The sequence below is a fragment of the Peromyscus leucopus genome, chromosome 1, assembly GCF_004664715.2.
Source record: "Peromyscus leucopus breed LL Stock chromosome 1, UCI_PerLeu_2.1, whole genome shotgun sequence".
In the NCBI taxonomy this organism is placed as follows: Eukaryota; Metazoa; Chordata; class Mammalia; order Rodentia; family Cricetidae; genus Peromyscus; species Peromyscus leucopus.
Window position 1 is genome coordinate 70,898,247 of NC_051063.1, and position 19,022 is coordinate 70,917,268.

The window sequence follows — 19,022 nt, forward strand, 5'->3', positions numbered from 1 at the left end:
CCAAGTGACACCTGGGTCTCCAATTTCTGCATCAACCTACCAAACAGTATACATTGTAAAGCACTCCTAACCTCAGCTAGAGCCTGCTCTCAGACACCAGACCGCTTCTCTATGCATCAGAGCCCACATGCTAAGAAGCTGTTTTCCAGCATTCTTCCCAGCCAACACCCATCAACCAAAGTCGTTTCCTATCTGTTGCCTGCAAAGATGCTTGCTCTTCTCTATTCCCCACTGCACCTTTCCATCTCCTCTATCAAGAACACCGAAGTGACTCATATCTAACTCTGGCACTCAAGAGCCCAAGTCTGAGGCCAGCTTAGGATATAGAATGGTGACCCCAACTCTAACAAAAACCGTAACACAAAACAAACCCCACGGAAATCCAGCCTTATTACTGTCTATACACGATCATGTTTATCAAACATTTATCATATTTTATATACACCATCATTTATACATTCTACACATGATCATTTTCACACCAACCATGGCATCACACACAGAAATGGTGACAAAGTTAAAGGACTACCTTACTAACATACACTGCACCAGAAAACTCCATGTCTAACTACATTGATAAGATCAAAATACTGTGAACAAACAACAGCCCCAGCCTGTGGCTTAACTCCTCCCCCCCACCTCGTTTTTTGAGATTTTTTTTTTTTTTTTTTTTTTTTTTAATTAACACCACACATACTTTTTCAAGGTATTTGGTTGCTTTGACCTATGATGGCCTGGGTTGTGCCTGTATCTGTTTCCTCTGCTGCCATAAGTACTCTCTGCATGTGAGGTACTGTGAGGAGACCAGACAATGAAGGTCTTGCTCACAGCTGTGTGTGTGTCCAGAGCTGTTTAACACAGCAGAAGATCCAAGCCTGGGTTTAGCACATGCTCACAAGACACACTGGTGACAAGGGACAGCAGACTGCAGAGCAAGACTAATACCCTTTTCTTCTTTCCCCTTTCTTGAGTCTCACTCTGTACCCCAAGCTGCCCTTGAACTCAGCCTCCCCAGGGACAGGACTACAGTGGGGCCATCAAATCTGAATAGGAGCAGGGTTTTTCTATAGGGGAGAGAGACAAGAAAGGACATTTTAGGCAGCAACAGTGAAGTCCTGGTGTAGTTTTCTGTACATGCAGGATGAGCCTGGCACACAAGAAGCCCCACATAAGTACTAGAGAAAGAATCTGTCCACTCTACCCCTGTCATTTCTACATGTGTATTACTTCAAATAAACACACTTTCAAGTCATTATAAAAACGAAAACAGCCAGGTGGTAGTGGTGCACGCCTTTAATCTCAATACTGAGGCAGGCAGATCTCTGTGAGTTCGAGGCCAACCTGGGCTACAGAGTGAGTTCCAGGAAAGATGGAGAAAAAACCAAATGGAACTGGGTGGTAGAGAGAAGATGGCTCAGCTGTTAAGAGCACTAGCTGCTCTTCCAAAAGACCTGGGGGTTCTGCTCCCAGAAACCACATGGTGGCTCATAACATCTGTAACTCTAGTTAGAGAGGATCTAGCGACCTGTTCTGTCCTCTGTGGGCACTACATACACGTGACACCCATACACGTAAAACAAAAATGAATAAAATCTCAAGAAACTAAACAACCCAAACTGGAACTAATTGACACAGTGTAAGCAGAAAGGGAAATATAACTTACATTAAGAAACAAGATTTTTATTTCCAAGTCTATAATGGTCCTTTTGAGGGGTAACCTCAGAGGGACCTTTAAGACATTTTTAAAGCTATTTCTAGCTCATTCAAAAATGGCACAATAGCAACCATCTCTTGTAGGTGCTCATCATGTATGGCTCTAAGCACATTATCTTTTTTATAATTTTAGTTTTTTGAGACAAGGTTTCTCTGTGTTGCCCTGGCTGTCCTGAAACTCACTTTGTAGACCAGGCTGGTCTCAAACTCAGAGATCGCCTGTTTCTGCCTCTCCTAGGTTAAAGACGTGAGCCATCATGCTTGGCTAATACATTATTAGTCATTTACATCTCCTAAGGGCCTCTAAGGAAGCTGCTGCCAATGTTTGATTTGCATTTCCAGAAAGAAAAAGCAGCTCATCTGAGTAAATAAGGTGTCCTTCAGAGCCAAAGTCTTAAGTGAAGGCTCTGGTTTTCAATTCTTTGCTCTTATAATACTCCATACATTTACCATGGCAGCAATTCCCTAAAACTCTGTAGGTAGAAGGCTTCCCAAGGCTGACAACAGAAAGAGGCAGGTTCCTTAGGAAATTAGAAAAGTCTACAGAATCTCAAAATTATCCTTCAAGGATAGGCTACCCTGACTTTCCCCTTACGTGGCTTCCTTTTTCTCAATTCCTTCCAGTACCCTGACACATTCCTGGCCACAGGACAGTTTTCTGAAGATATTATCTGCACATCACTCAACTTACTTTTGTCCAGGAACAAGGCCATCTGCTTCTCCAGCCCCTCGGGACTGCCCCTTGTGGATTCATCTTCATATTTTAAAGGGATAGGAGTGCTGGGGTCAGCTGCTGGAAGGTCACTTTCTTTTTTGATGCTGCTATCCACAGATTTCAAACCCTTCAAAAAATTAAAACATACAAATACACACCTTTACTCCCTTCTTAAAAAGAAAACCACTTGCTATATTCCATTTACCAGTAGTCAAACAAAACCTAAATACACAGCAGAATTTCTGTCTCAGAGACTTAGACTTTCAGCGACCTGAAAGAGCTGGGAAAAACTAATTTAATTTTCACTTTAGGTTAAGAAAATAAAACCAGAGCAGGGCATCATTCAGAACATTTAAACACCAACAAACATGTGCTACTTGCAAATAAGCACATACTGCTGATCAATGAGGAGCAAACCTAGACTTACCTCTAGCACATAGCTAAGTACGAGTCGACAGCGCTCTTCCGTGTCGTGGCAAACAGGAAACGCACAACTGGGCTTCAGAGACAAACAGTGACAAGTTACCAGCATGCTGTCATTACAGCAAACAAGCTAACTCTCATTTTCCCAAAACTATTAAAACTCTGCAAAGCAGTAATTTAGAAACAGGCTTTGTATTCAAGTTGGTGAGCTAGGTATCTAATATGAATATTATCAGTACTGCTTCAAATCTTGCTTAACAAAAGCCCTTCCAGCATCTGGGCTGCCCAACACTTAAAATTCTAAAAAGAATTCTATTTGGTAAGAAAGTGCAAGAGTCGCATACCAAAACAGGTCAGCTTACTCCTATCAGTGCTGATAGCAGCACACTGTTAGCAATGCCATCATATGGTAGTAGGTTAACAAGTACCACTTCCCATCAGCCAAGCCCTTCCTTTAATTGATTTGCTTAATTAAGGAACAGAACCAGTTAACAGCCTCCAACTAAGTGACATTAAATGCAAGAGCATTTCATCTGGCTGACTCCTGGGAGGCTGCAATCACCAGCTTTCACAGGAAAACCCATCGAGAAGACTGAGGGATTTGTCAGAGGACAGAATGAGTAAACGGAGAATTAGGGACCCAGGAGCCCACACACTAACTACCAGGTCATTCATTATAGGTCAGGCAAAGCTAAGACATGTTCCCATGAAGATGACTGTACTCTGTGTGCCTCAGACATTGGGAAAGAGTGTTCTCTGTTAAATCAGTGGATGCTATCACCGCATATCATCCTTAAATCATCCAACTGTCCTGGGAGTCCAGGGCTCTGTGACAGTGCACTTTCCCCAATACACAGAAGTGCAGTAACCACTGATCTAATTATAAAGATGTGGGGCTCAAGCTGAATGTGAACTAAGATTTAGACAGACAGGTAATGACTTATTTGTAAGCAACATATTACATGTCCTAGTCGGAAGCTTACACTCTAGTGAAGAGAGGATACACACAGCACAAGGCTATCTGATACAGACAGGCTATGAGAGAGATAAATCAGCATGATTTGGCCAGAGCAGTCAGGGAAGGTCTCCTGAAGGAGGTGACACTATTTAGTCAAGACATAAGCCTAGAAAAAGGCAGCCATGAAAAATACACCAGAAAAAATATGTTCTAAGAAGGAGCAACAGCTCAGGACCTTGGGTGACTGTGATGCTTTTCTTTATAGAAAAGAGGGGTGGGGTGAAGAAAGCAGGTCCGAAAAATCAGGCAATGACTTAGGGTAAAAGAAACGCTATGCTTTCAAAATTTTACTTGGATATACAGTTCCCATCTCAAAGCTAAACTCTAGCTTAAATTAAAAGATTATAAATATGAGTGTATTTCAGTTCAGGGAACATCAGTCTTATGGGCTGACCTGTACTTAAACACAGGGAGGTAGTGTATCTGAAAGTCCACTGTTGCAAACAGATGGCTGGTAGGACAGTCAGTGTTAATCATGCCAAAGACAGACCTAAAGAGGACAAGTCGTAAGGTCCACCTGGCCCCAACCACAGCTGACAAAGACCATATAAACAAGCACTGTCTTCTGTAACACATGGATAATTCACCAGTTTTCTCTACATGGGGACCACAGTGCCATCCCCTTCTAAACTCCAGTTCTGTTCTCACCCACAAGCTGTAATTAACCAGCAACTAAAATGCTAGACAGAAATGCCCTGGGAAGAGAGGACAATGCTATACATGGGTCACAGGAAAGAAAAATCCCCCTACATAAATAGTGAAATATGGTTGCCTGGTTATCACATTTGCTCACCATCATCTTGCATAACGTGGATCAGTTACCCCAGGTAATTTTACTTCATTATACAGTTTCTAAAATCAAGTTCTAGAACTCACAAAGTGAATTATAATGCCATGTTCTGCAAGGCTAACAACAAAAATACAAATAAAGCATGCTTACTCTGATTTGATGTATTGACTTGTATTTTTCTGGTACTGACAGTTCTCCAACAGATTTAATTATAGCCACTGCCTTGTTGTCATCTGCTGGGTCAGAGCTGGTGCTGTAGGCGCCGTTTTCATCACTATCAGGCATCTCCTCTTCCTCTTCACTGTAGCTTTCATCAGAATTCTCATTTAAAGGGGAGTCAGAACTTTCTTCCTTTTTAGGCTCATCCAACTGGAAAAGCTCTGAAAGCATGTAGTTGGCTGAAGCAATAATCTTACAAAAAAAAGAAAAAAAAAAGAAAGAAAAGAAAAAAGAAAAAGAAAGAAATATATGTAAAGACTGAAGCTGCCTCACCACACTGAAAGCCTAAAGTTGTTTTCACCACTGGTACCACACAAAGGATAGGTTCCAATTCAAAGCTACAAATACCCTAGGTGTGCTCTGTGAACAGTTTTCTTCCTTCTAGAAATTCATGTTCTCTGAGCCCTCCTACTCAACTGGAGACAAGCTTTCATGTGTAAAGAGTCCTAAGTAGAACATTAGCAGATTCCATAAGAAACCAGAATGTCTCTTTATAAACTGTGACTGCTAATCTTTAATAGGCAACTAACAGTTACTATATAATCTATGGCTATCAGGGAAAAACTCATGATATGCAAGAGGGAAAATCTAAGTATGGAATGAGCCTCCCTTACTCTAACAAATGACGACATCTTGCTTCTGTAATGAATCCTTTAAAAGACCCTCTAGTTGTGATAAAGCAAAAGAAAAATGCACACTCTAATAGGATTACGAGTGCTTGTTACTGAACAGAGCTGTCAAAAAGAAATGTTAACGGAAGCCACATGGAGTTTTAAATCTTCCAGTAGTTAGTCATGTTGAAGATATAAAATCTAGTAAACAATTTAATACTTTTAATTACATATCAAAACTTCAACACACAACTTTCTTAAAATTCAGTGTGCACTTTCCACTGGCAGATGCCTCAATTCAGGTGAAGCACATCCATATTGCTCAGCTATAGGCAGTTAGAGGTACACAGTATGGAGAAAGAATCGGACTAGGTTCCACCCCAACAATGCTCTATCAGAATGCCAAGACTGGCTTACTCATCAGGCATGTCAATCTTACTTGAGGATGTCTGCTTTTGTCCAGCAACTTAACACAGTTGAGCAGCAATGTTCTAATAGTCCCATAGTGTTTCTTGTTTTGATTTTTCTTCATCATCATGTTACAAGCAACCCTGAAAGAAAATCATGTCAGCTTCACTATGTGCTTAGCCTCTCCTGCAGGACTGAATGGTGGCTCATCTCGTATCCTTCAAGTAGAATAACTGACACAAAGAAGCATCCAATGCTGCCTCCTGACCACCTGCCACCACCGAGCTTTCACAGCAACGCTGGACATAATTTGTATAACGTGCCTGTATTTATTTATCCTACACACTCCAACCCCAAGCCAGCCCCACACTAAGATGTGTATGTTTTGCACTCTATAAACCTTTAACAGTATTTAAAAGCTTTGGCTTGGACAGTGGGACTATTTCCTTATCTTCAACTTTTGTTTTCAGACAAAAGTTGTCCTGAGACACAGCCCAGATGGGCCTCCAACTCCCTCAGCTTCCCAAGTGCCACATTATGCTGGTGTTTGAGTTCTTCACTCACTTATATAAGAGGATGGCCACTGGCATTGTGAACGGGTTCTGGTACTTGTCTTCAGTTTCTTCACAGAGAGTCGTGAGGTCATAGAGCTTCACAATATCACTGCCACTGGCTGAAAAGGGAAACAATCCACCTCATGTTATAGCTCTTACCCGAATCACTACTGTCCACTCAAGCAAGCATTAACTTACCTTTAAAGAGCCAGTAGGTATGCCCTTCTTTGGTACAATTAGATTTTAGAAATGACAAAATATTTTGCGCAATGTCTTTTATGACTTTAGTAGAAAAATTAGAGTTTTCCAAATTGGGGATTTCTTCTGTCTTTATCATTTCATATTTCTGTAAAGCACAAATCAAAGGCAGTTTAGAAAAACCTGATGGAGCAGCTATTATTAAAAACAAATACGTAAGTCCTGGATAGAAACCTATGCAGCATATAATTTAAACTGGTGTTTTTCAATCTTTTCCTGTTTCAAATGGCACAGGGAACTGAGGGCCTTCCCTTGCCCATAAGGGGGATTACTAGTGTCATTCTCTAAGAGTGACCCCTGGTCTACAGACCCAGGCGAGGCACCGTCTCAATTCTCCTCTACCACAGCATAGTCAGAACACTTCACCCAATGTTTGCAAGTAGGAAGGTAAATGAAGGTGGACTTGACGCAGCAAATTTTAAAAAACAAACAAACAAACAAAAAGAAACCCATATTTCTTTTGTTCTTCAGACACAAGTGTCAGTGGGTCAAGAGTAGAGCATTACTCCAGATGTTTTCCCTGGACCTGCAGAATTTTCCTTTGCAGGGATGGAGCAGAGCAGGTAGAAGTGGTAAGAGGAGGAAAGGCTGTATGGATACTACTATTGCTATATACAATATGGGTTTTCTTGCACCACTGGGGATAATGCTAACAGCCTCACACCTTAGGTAAGTACTCCAATATTCTGAACTAACACCCAGCCAACTACTACTACCTTCAAAGTACCTTTGTATTTTTCCAGTTTGTGTTCTGTGCCAAGGGCTCTAAATATCTCTTAGCATATTTTCTGATGTATATATAAGACTAGATATTCCTAACAACAAAGTTGTGTCTCATCCTCTTACATTCATCTACAGTTCTCAATATGGTTATCTCTCTCTCTAGCACTTCACACTGAGTTATCTCCCTCAATTTCACTTGTGTGTGGGAACTCCAATGCATGGCTTAATAGAGTCCTTGGTAAGGAAACCTATCAGCACCTATTCAGATAAAGTGCCAGCTTTTTCTCCAGCCCCAGCATCCCTAGCAATTGCATCTTAAACATACTCATTAGACTCTTTTATGATTTCCTCATTCTGAAACTAATCAATGTCCCACGTCAGTGGTCTGTCCTTTGTCCTAGACCTGAGAGTCCCTCTACTCTTCCTCCACCCCTATCATTAATACTCTCCCCTTCTCCCCTATACCTGCTGCAAACACCTCACTACAGGTATGAATCTAGGTTCATGGTCTAACAGTGGCTCTCAACCAACACTGCAAATTAGAATTGTGTACAAAGCTTCCTGAGAAGAAAGTTGGTTCATAGATCCTAGAACACTGGCATTCAAACATATACAGCTGTTTAAAAATCCTTAAGTGATGTTGACATACAACACTGGGTTGGACTATGATGATGGAAAGCACAGTATCCGCCAGATGCAATTATTACTGTGGCATTTTCCTAAAGCTTTGGAAAACCAAGCAGATGTTTGCATAAGAAATATGTCCACTGTACACTCACTTTGAGTTAATCATCACAGGTGCTTGACATTAACATTATAGACTTCAGCGGTATTTATGACCTTCCCCAAAATTACTTGTAATGATACTCCTGAAACATCTAAAATTCTGCTCTTCCCAACTTAACTGTGAAAACATTGAAATTTTAGTTTATTCACACCTATCTTCTTTGCCAAAGACACACCTTAGCATTCAGAGCTGAAGTTCTCTCTGCGCCAATCTACATTTGAGAGATTAGAATAGTCACTCTGTATCTTACCTGTACAATCCCATTTACATGGAAGCACATCACAAGCTCTGGTACATTGCAGATCAAGTTGTCCAACCAATAGTCAATTCCAGTCAACACATTAATTGGTTTGTTGTTATCCCTGAAAATACACATTTCTAATGTTATCTGGCTTAATCAAAACACCCCATAATGAATCATCTTAGATGTGTTTTCGCATTAAAACATCTTACTCTACTCTCCCTAGATGGAAACTGCCATACATATTCTTTCTGATCTGAAGACCTAGACACACACAGCTACATTATGTCTATAATCCTTCCAAAAACCTTGACTTGCTAACACACATTGCTAAGTTCTCAGTACAAATAGAAAGCAGTATGATGATATGATTGCGAGCTCCCTCCATGCTCTTCACACATCCCAAGGAAACACTGACCACATGCATAACACCCGAGTCAGAATTGATGCTGGTTAATGTGCATGGAGCATTAAGAAAATGTTCACGATTACTTAAAAGGAAACTGATTAATCACCTCAAGCAATTAAATAAACTCTTGAATTTTGACTAGTTGTAGACTCAAACATAAGACCAGGCCATTTCCACAGATGTCTGGCCTGGACTTTGAATCACTATCAGAATGAACACTTGTTTACGGGGCTGTCAGCATATGCTGACAGTGCTTCCTTTCGTAATGTGGCAATTTTCATTGGCAGGAGGAAGAAGTGGGGGGGGGGACGAGAAAGAGGCGGACAACCCAATAGTCAGAGGACATTCACGTTAAAGGACGTAAAGAAAAGCACAAGGGGCATAAGGTGGTTTACCTGAGACGTAAGCTAACTGCTGGGTATCTGCCACCACCAAATATAGGCATGTTAGAACCAACCAGCATATGGATATCTTCAAAAGTCCACAGAATATTCCGGACGAAATCATTTTTAAGACCCTTTAATTTAAAATAGAAAAGATTATAATAACAAGAGATTCACAGTTTTCCCCCGTGATCCAAAGAAACACCAGGAAAGGAGAAGAGGTCAGTTCCCAAGAGCTGTAAGCAGAGAGATGTTTAGAAAGCAATTCTGAGGACCAAGTAGAGTTATTCCCTATCAGTTCCAACTGAGACTAGTTTTCAAGTGATGAAGTGGACTGGGGACTAGTTGTCTCAGGTGGGCACGTGGAAAGCATACCTGACTGTTCTCCCCGTCATTGAACAAAGTAGTAAGGTTTTGCTCTTTGGGTGCTGAGGCCACATGCCCCACTATGCATGAGGGCTCAAGAGGCTCCCTGCCCTGTGGAAAGTGCAAGATAAGGAGTGACTGTGCTGCCAACACTTCTTACAATTGACCTACGCTTACAGAGTATCACCCACACACCAGAACACCCCCCCACTCTACCTGTGTGAATTAGCCAGTACAGGGAATGCACGGTTCATCACTCATGGAGTGCGGCTCACTTTACCTCTGATTTCCCACAGGTACTGCAAGCTAATTATATTCATATCTTAAATGAGATGGATTAAAGATCTTTCAAGAATTCAGTTCTCATTTTTGTTAAGTCTGATTACCACTCTCTGGCAGCCTAGCACATCTCTACTGAACTGAAATATCTAGCAATAGTTTAAAACACTCTTCACACCAGTCTCCAGTTGAGCACGTTCTATGTCAGTTTCATAGAATCCTAAACCCTGAATACCCAGAAAAAACTTTCTCTTTAGTATGAAAACCTGCTGCCTGCAATACACTTGCTTCTGAAAGTTAATGTCTATTGAACATCATTCCCATTACTTTCCTAAAAAAACAAACAAACAAAAATACCAATCAAAACCCAAATGTTTTAAATGGTATTACAATAGAAAAATCTACCTCCCTCTCTGAATAATCCAATGTTCTCCCATTTATTTAATATTAAAACTTTTTCTTTCTTTTTTTGAAACAGGGTCTCTCTTTGTAGCCCTGTCTGCCCCGAGTGCTGAGATTCAAGGTTTGTGCCAGCACTTTTGTTTTCCAAAGTCTGGAATACATTTAGGAAAACACCAAGATGCTGGGTAAACACAGCATTGTCCAGTTTTTCAGCCATTAGGCAGCTGTCACTAGGAAACACTACTTTAAACTTTAAATAGTGATGCTGTCGTTGTCTGCTAATTTCACAAAATTAACTTATTCTATTGCATTATGTGTATATCTATTTGGGAATGTATATGTGAGTGCAAGTACCCCTCGAGGCCAGAGGAGGACAACAGTTCCCCTGGAGCTGGAGTTAAAATAGTTGTGAGATGCCCAGTGTGGGTGCTAGGAAAGGAACTCAGATCATCCATGACAGTAGTGTGTATACATAAACTACCAAGCCATTGTTTTAGCCACTGTAAAATAAGTTTTAAAAAATCCTTTGGTTATATATAACCACATATAATAAAACATGCAAAGTAATGAATACAGAATGATATGCCCCTACTCCTTGATGTAACCACCAAGTAACTTGCACATGAAATACCTCCTTCCTTTTATACGTTCTCTTTGGAAAAAAAAAAAAACAAAACAAGAACAAAAAAAATCCTCAAATTCATTTATGTACTATTATGGAATGTCTTCTCTACTTTAAAACCCCTACAACCAAAATCAAGTTAGTTAATTTTTTAAAAAATCAAGCTAAGTATGATAATTTTTTATAACTCTATCATGTGTGAAGACTGAACCAATCTGGTTGAATCATGTTCAGTGCATGAAAATACACAGCAAGATGAAAAAACATGATTTACCAAGTTAAAAGATCTACTTTTATTTCTTTGGGCTTATTAGTGTATTTTCCTAAAAATAGAAATGCCACAATTGTTTTATAGTGTTATTTCATCCTGTGGTACACTCAGTTAAGTGAAAAATAAATAACTAGGGGCTGGAGAGATGGCTTAATGATTTAGAACACTGGCTGCTCTTCCAGAGGACCCTGGTTCAATTCCCAGGACAAACATGGCAGCTCACAACTGTCAGTAACTCCAGTTCCAAGGGATCCAACACCCTCTTGTGGTCTTTATGGGTACCAGGCATACACATGGTAATCAGATATGCAGGCAGGCAAACACTCATATACATAAGGTAGAAATCTCAAAAATGAGTAAGTAAGAAATCAAGGATATAAGACAACAGTCTATTCTATCTTCCTTTCTAAAATCTTCACATAATATTAATGTGGGGTCTATGTCAGGAATTTCCTTTTAGGCTGAACAATCAATCTAAATTATAGGCACACCTATTGTCTAAACACAACAGGTAATTATTACACATCTCGAGTTAGAAATATACTTTACTGTTATATTCAAAAGTACTCCATTTTAAGAGAAAAAAATTAGCTGGCTACTTTAAAATATTTTGGGTTATTTAATAAACAAAATTTATCTAACCATTCATATTAACTCCTGTAAAGTCTATCGTAGGAAACTAAAAGCATTTTTTTCCTAATTGTGAGATGAAGTTGATGAAATACTCCTCCTCACCCTTATTCACCACCTGTTATTTCAGTAAGGTTCTGTTTTCCTAAGTGAGTTCATTCACAGAATCATCATCCAAGGACTGACAAACCTGACTGGAAGCACTGGGGTCTTCAGACACTGAAGAAGGCATTTCAAAGGGAGCAGGCCAGGAAGCCCCTTCAGAATCATGTGTCTGATCAGAACTAGATGACTCTTGCTGTTCTGCAGGAGATGGGACAGGCTGGGCAGCTCCATCACCATTAATGCTGGTCAGGTCAGAAATGGAGAAAAAAGTCATCACATTTATGTTACAGTCTACCCATTTGTGTGAACTAGAGTCTATAACCAAGCATACATACATCCTGCCTACAAGAAATACAGTAAGATAAATGTTAACAAAACCACAGAAGCAAAACTTGAATTGCTAGTTTTACCCTCTTTGAACTTAGTAAATTTTAGGCCAAAACCTCACTTTTTCTTAAGATAAAAATAAATAGTGGTCAAGTACCTGTAGTACAAGAACTTGGAAAGAATAGCCTTCTGATACCAGTGCTCTTTACTTTTCTTCTTCCTCTGCCACTTCTGGTCGATCAGTCTTTGATAAAACTCTTTCAACCACGTCCAATCACCAGTCTGAATAACATGAGACATTACTGATCAATATGCACACATATAATCGATGTGGAACACAGTGAGTTAAAGGCTCAGCACACAGACAGTGGTGCTCCTGGGACCTCTTAAGAGGGAGAGCTTGGGGCTGGAGAGATGGCTCAGAGGTTAAGAGCACTGACTGCTCTTCCAGAGGTCCTGAGTTCAACCATCTATAACAAGATCTGATGCTCTCTTCTGGCCGGCAGTCATACATGCTGTGTACATAATAAATAAATAAATCTTTAAAAAAAAAAAAAAAAGAGGGAGAGCTTAGTAGAAGGAAGTTAGGTCATTGGAGGTGTGGCCTTAAAGGGGATACTGAGACCCTGGCCCCTTCCTTCTCTCTTTGCTTTTTGGCCACCACAAGGAAAGCTGACTCTCACACCAGGCTCAAAGCAATGATGCTGTGGTACTGTGGAACTTTTGAATCCACAGACAGATAAACCTCATCTCCTTAATGTTGCTTCTCTTGAGTATTTCGTCACTGTGACAAAACACTGACCAATACTCTCATTTATAAGGAGATATTCTTTAATGTTTAATTTCTGAATACTGTTTCATAAGCATGCGCTTATAAAACACTTAAATCTTCCTACACCCAATTCACATCTCTTCTAAGCTCACATTTTTCTCTTCTAAACCAGGCCTGGAAAGGCAATCCTTTCCTGTAGTACCTTCTTAGCTGCCTGAAGCAGCCCCCTACTTTTATACATTATTCCAAGTATGTGTATATATCTCAACAATCAAACTACTAAGGAGCAAAAGCTGTCTCTCTCTCTCTCTCTCTACACACACACACACACACACACACACACACACACACACACACACACACACACACACAGTGTTCTTTCCCAAGAGAAAACTACCTTTGGTGTCAATTTTATCACCTGTAACTTAGTTTTCTTTATCAAAGCACTGGAGAAGCTAGGACTGGGGTCAGGCCTGTCATCCCAGCTACTTGGGAGACTGAAGCAGGTGAACTGCAAGTTTAAGACATGCATGAACTACAAAATGAGTTGGAGCTAGCCTGGGCAATCAGCAAGACCCTATCTAGGGAGGGAGGTGTTGGTAGCAAACACTTGTCTAGCATGCGTGAAGCCCTACGTTCAAACAAAACAACACTGTGTAAGAATATTCTCTAAAAGGTAGTATAAACTGGCAGAACCATCAACTACTTGTCACCAGTTCATGAAAGTAAGTGAAAACATGGAAGTAGGCCTTGAACAGCAAAAATTTTCCCTAACACCTGGGGGGAAACATCTGTTACCAACAGTGTGAGAAGCTAGAAATCGGTTAATATAATTGGTTATATTTATAGGAATAGCTCTTTAACATTGTTTACATTTTTGACAGCCATGTTTCCAGAGTATGCCTATAATAGACTTTTAAAGATTTTTTAAAAATTCAATTAACTTCTTTAATTTCACAACTTTTTTTTTTATTGATACCATCCTTTTCCTTTTTTTTCCCCCCCTGGTTTTACAAAATGAATAAAAGAGGGGGCTGGAGAGATGACTCAATGGTTAAGAGCACAGACTAATTTTCCAGGGGACCTAGGTTGGATTCCTAGCACCTACATGGTGGCTCACAAACATCTGTAACTCTAGTTACAAAGATGCAGACACCTTTCTCCTGGCCTCCCTGGGTACAGGCACCTAAAAGTAATAATTTTCTTCTCTGTTCTCTGTTCTTTTCTCTCCTTCCCTCCCTTCCTTTGTAAAGATAGGGTCTCTCTAACAAGTCCCAGCTGTCTTGGAACTCTACATAGACCAGGCTGGCCTTGAACTCAGAGATCCCCACCCGCCTTTGCCTCCTCAGCCCTGGGATTAAAAGCGTGGGCCATCATATCCAACTGTTTTTTTTTATTAAAGCTTTTTGCTGTTTTTAAATCTTTTTTTTTTCTTTCTTTTTTTCTTCAAGATAGGGTTTCACTGTGTAGCTCTGGCTGTCTTGAAACAAACTCTGTAGCTCAGGTTGGCCTCAAAATCACAGAGATCCGCCTTCCCCTGCCTCCTGAGTGCAGGGATTAAAGGTGTGCAGCAGCAGCAGCAGCAGCAGCAGCAGCAGCAGCAGCAGCCGCAGCAGCAGCAGCACCACCAGCACCACCACCACCACCACTACCTGTCGCTGTTTTTAAATCTTTAATGAAACCTTTCTTTTCTTTATTGCTGAAGTAGTCAGCTACAATTCTAATTTGGCATTTTTAAAAACTGGGTATGCATGAGTATGTACATATGCATGTGAATGTGTTGGATACACACACAGGCAGGTCTGGTACAGAGGTCAACTGAGGTTGTCAGGTGTCCTGCCTTATCATTATCTGCCTTATTCTTCACTGTACGCCAAGTTTGATTTTTGTCATTCACCGCCCAGCAATCCCATCTCCAGTTTCCCACAGTAACGGGGTTACACAACTGCATAATTATGCTCAGTTTTTCATACAAATTCTGGGAATTTGACTCAGTAAGTGCTCTTAGCCCTACCTTGGCATTTCTTTACAAAAAAGTCATACTTTCAGTGCTCCTGAGCAATAATTCAATATAATTTTTGCATAAATTAATTACCTGAGATGACCTCATAAATAGTTCTTGAATATCCAGCTCATCTAATAAGAGCGTCCTTCCAATTCGGTGGACAGCCATGCTTACGTGGGACTTGCTGTAAGGAATCTTCAGGAGCTTTTTTATGTTCTTAAAAAGAAGTTTAGAAAGGCCCTTTTACTATGACCCAGAATCTTTTGGATTTTAATTTCATTCAACTTGAAACTTAATAAGCCTTATTTCCTCAAGGTTACACAAACTAGACTATGCAAGAATTACAATCATATGGAAGACAGATCTTTATAAACCTTTGAGTTATATTGTCAGTGTAAATGACAACCCAACACTTACTTTTACAACAGAATTCCTTTTTATAGGAATGAGTGGAGGCATGTGGTCATACTGTTGTACTGACCAACAGAAAAAGAGCTACTAGTTAGGATCAATAGCCATTAGAATATCACTTTCAATTCTCAATTGGTAGTATATGAAGAATAACTTCAGATACGGTATGTTTCAATTATTAGTATTAAAATACAACCAAAATATTCATATTTTTATCATTGCCACTGTTTTTGGAATTTTTGTCTTCTTTAAAGGAAGGAGACAAAAAGTTAGTATTTTAAAAACAAACATAGGCATTAATAATCAGTTAACGTTGCCTTACTGAACTGCTGATAGCAAGACTGTAAAACAAAACATGATTTAACACCCCTCACCCCATGCCACCTAGCACTGCATATCCCCAAGTCACACTGAGTAACAACACTCACTTCTGAGTCAGAGACGACATCCACATCATTTCCCACCGAGTCAATGAAGTCATACGCCATGCCAAAACTATGGAAGGAAGAGGCAACAGGCTGAAAGCTGAACAGAGTATCAAGTTGCATTGCTTCTAGAACATGCACAGCTACATCTCACACTTGGGAATCAAGGTGCATACTGCCACCCAGCAGCCTAGTACCTCCTTTTTAGGTGTACATAAAATAAGGCACACCTTATAAACACATCTCTGACTTCATCAAACAGAAAGTAAGAACTGTGAAAAGCAATTAGTATTACCATAAACCCCAAACCTTTCCAATGTAAAATAGTTCAAGACTTTATTCTTTTTACATGTGGAGAAGAAAAACAAAGTAAAAAATATATATTATGATTTTGTGCTTCTAGGAGTATATAATACCAATAAAAGGAAAAACTGTACCTGAAATCAATTCACTCATAAAGAGAAAATGAAAAACTGGTGAGTACCCAACTCATTCCAAGTCACTACATGAGGTTCATCTATGTAATTTACATGCTTGAAAAGCAGCTGATGTCACTATTTTCCTATTAGTAAGTGACAGGGTCAGGATACTTACCTAGGACTTCAAACTACATATGTTTGTATGATTTTTATCTGCTTTTCATAGTATCAAAAATGCTACAAATAAACAACTTGTGAACATGGCTTTTACCCTTTGAGGTGTCAGGATAATTTCTAAACTAGTAGCTCATAGGGTATGTTTGTGGTTCTTGCTATGTGAGTTATATGAAAAGTTTTAAGTCCAATCATTCAAGGGAAGAAAAGGAACACACAGTAAATGGATGGTCTACAAGAATATGGACACTAGCTAAGACCAAAAGATACTCTCAACTTTAAATACCATCAGTAGAACTTCCACTGTGGGTCAAGGGTGTCGGTTACTAAGCACATAACCTCAGGCCTTTTCAAATACTACATCACCATTTAATAAAAACTCCAAAAGGCAAGCTAAGTTGTGGCTTAGGTCTTGCTCCTCACACACCACCCTATTTGCACATATCCAAAGCATATACAAAGGGCTAAAACAGCTTATTAGCAGTCAATATTCATGTTTGCTAAAACAACATAATGCAGACTTGAAGAATGCATATAACTCTGATATTTTCTTATTGCAACATGGATTTGAATGACAGCTATAATTTATTATAAATATCTGAGCGAGTTACTGCGCATCTCAAATTGAACTGGAAAGCAGCTTTAAATGGGGGTTGAAAGAGGGAAAGAAATGACAGTGAATAAAACTTACCTCGAAAACGGCTTGCTTTTCTTACTGTTGCCAAGAATGGTAGTGCCTGCCGGCCCTAGCTTGGCACTCTCTCGTAGCCAGTTGGCAGGTGGGAGTTTCAAGTCTGTTTTTTCTTCGAGACGTGCAAACGCTGTTCGAGGAGGGGCAGAAGAATATTTCACCACGGCTCGGCTTTTCACTTCATTGCCTCCGAGAAATAAAGCTGATCCCTAATTAACATAGGGAATGAAGCTTTAATGAATACTGCCAGGAATGACAATCTCACCTTCTTAAAAATAAAGCAGGAATCCACCAAATCGGGCTTCCCAAGGAGCCTAGGCTGCCTGTCAGCTGTGACACTTAATCAAGCTCAAATTATGCTTACCTAGCTGTTCTCCATTAAACTTAAGAAAAGGATCAATTAAGATGTGGATAAAGGCCAACCAAACTGCGTTTTAAAATACCGGGCATAGTAGTTGCAGACCTATGCTTGGAGGCAGCCCCAGAAAGGTCACTGCAAGGTCTAAAGCCAGCCTCACTGGTCTGCATGACCAGTGCCACACCAGCCGTGACCACCAAGTATGTTGAGTCATATAAAATGAAGCATCCGAAACCAAGTGCGCTCAATTTGTGTCCTGTTAACCGCATGCAAAACAAGCAAGACCTGTATATGGTTTTAATAGAATATTTTAATTTAACAGACATCAATTACAAAGTCATCTGTAGTAAGACACTGGGTTGTGTTTATTTTATAAAACACACACAGCGACTGATTTGTAAGCTCATGGTAACATTGTTTTAAATCAGCTCCATGGGCTTCACCGCACCCTCCCGAGCATGCTCAAAGTCTGGATTCACTATTCTAATCTACTTCTAGAGCCCCTTCAGGCTTGACAAACACTTTGCTACTTTTAAGAATCAGCTCAGTTAAGATTTCGGTGAGGCCCTCCCTGGTACTGTGTCCTCTTTCCCCCGCCTTCGGAGGGCCGTGGCCCATTCGGTAACCAATTCTACCCATCGATTACTCCCGAGCGGGGAACCAGGTGTCTTTTGCATTGAATGCCTTGCAAGCAAACACTTGCACACCCGACGACATTCCCACCAGTGACTCCCTCTGCACCAGAGGTGTCAAGGAGGCGTGGAAGGAAGCTCCAGAAGCTTCCAGATTTCCCTTCCAGGCCCGGCGGGCCCGCAAAGCCGGGAGTCCCGGCAGGTCGTGCCCCGCCGAAGACTCACCTGGGCAGGTTCCTCGGACTCCGCCTGTGGCAGGAGGCTGAGCCCTCCTCGGGCGGCCGCCCGGGGAGGCGAAGCCTCGGCTCCTGCTTCCTTGGGGTCCCCCATCATTTCCGCTCCGGGGGAGACGACCAGGCGCGCGAGCCCAGGAGTCGGCGACAGGAACGCGGGCCCAGAGGCGCAGGAGAACCGCAGAGCGAGAGACTCGGACGCTCAGCAGCTCGCACTTCCGGCGGCTGACAGGAAGGGCTCGAGGTGACGCGACCAAATCTCGCGAGATTTACCCCCCCCAAGGTCCAGCCCGTCCGCCGGCTTAGCTCCTCCCTCGCGGCGGCTCAGGAGCTGCAACACGCCGGCGCCTGTCACACCACTCGGGCGGCCACTTCTCGCGATATCCGACGCCCGGGCTCCTCCCCCCTCGCTCGGGACTGGTCTTTGTTGGCAAACAGTTATTAGGACTTGAGTCAAAGTCGGGTTGGTCAGGGAGGGGGCCCGTGCTGCTGGGGGGCTGCGCGTAATCAAAGCCGACGGCGTCAGGCCTCCCAGCGGGTCCGTGCTCGCAGGGCTTCTCCGGGTTCCACACGCGCAGGGACCACCTGTGGGTCTTAGCACCGTCAGATCAGAGCCTGCCTCTCCCCCTGAAGCCGCTCCAGTGCTCT

General features: G+C 41.3%; 1 protein-coding gene across 3 annotated transcripts in view; it reads right to left on the reverse strand.

Moving 5' to 3' along the window:
• The window catches only part of Edrf1 (erythroid differentiation regulatory factor 1), a 36,233-nt gene extending 17,624 nt beyond the window's left edge, over positions 1-18,609 (reverse strand). For 2 of the 3 annotated variants that reach the window (XM_028868739.2, XM_028868729.2), the window contains exons 1-15: positions 18,367-18,609; positions 17,152-17,360; positions 15,871-15,937; positions 15,122-15,247; positions 12,412-12,536; positions 12,013-12,169; positions 9,628-9,729; positions 9,265-9,386; positions 8,470-8,581; positions 6,650-6,797; positions 6,462-6,570; positions 5,929-6,040; positions 4,810-5,070; positions 2,856-2,927; positions 2,405-2,555 (exon numbers count right to left, since the gene is read on the reverse strand). In XM_028868739.2, the coding sequence (XP_028724572.1) occupies positions 2,405-2,555; positions 2,856-2,927; positions 4,810-5,070; positions 5,929-6,040; positions 6,462-6,570; positions 6,650-6,797; positions 8,470-8,581; positions 9,265-9,386; positions 9,628-9,729; positions 12,013-12,169; positions 12,412-12,536; positions 15,122-15,247; positions 15,871-15,937; positions 17,152-17,360; positions 18,367-18,474 (1,981 nt within the window). In that variant the 5' untranslated portion in view covers positions 18,475-18,609. The remainder of the gene's footprint in view (positions 1-2,404; positions 2,556-2,855; positions 2,928-4,809; positions 5,071-5,928; positions 6,041-6,461; positions 6,571-6,649; positions 6,798-8,469; positions 8,582-9,264; positions 9,387-9,627; positions 9,730-12,012; positions 12,170-12,411; positions 12,537-15,121; positions 15,248-15,870; positions 15,938-17,151; positions 17,361-18,366) is intronic. The other variant, XM_028868747.2, reaches the window with a different exon arrangement.
• Positions 18,610-19,022: the final 413 nt, after the last annotated feature.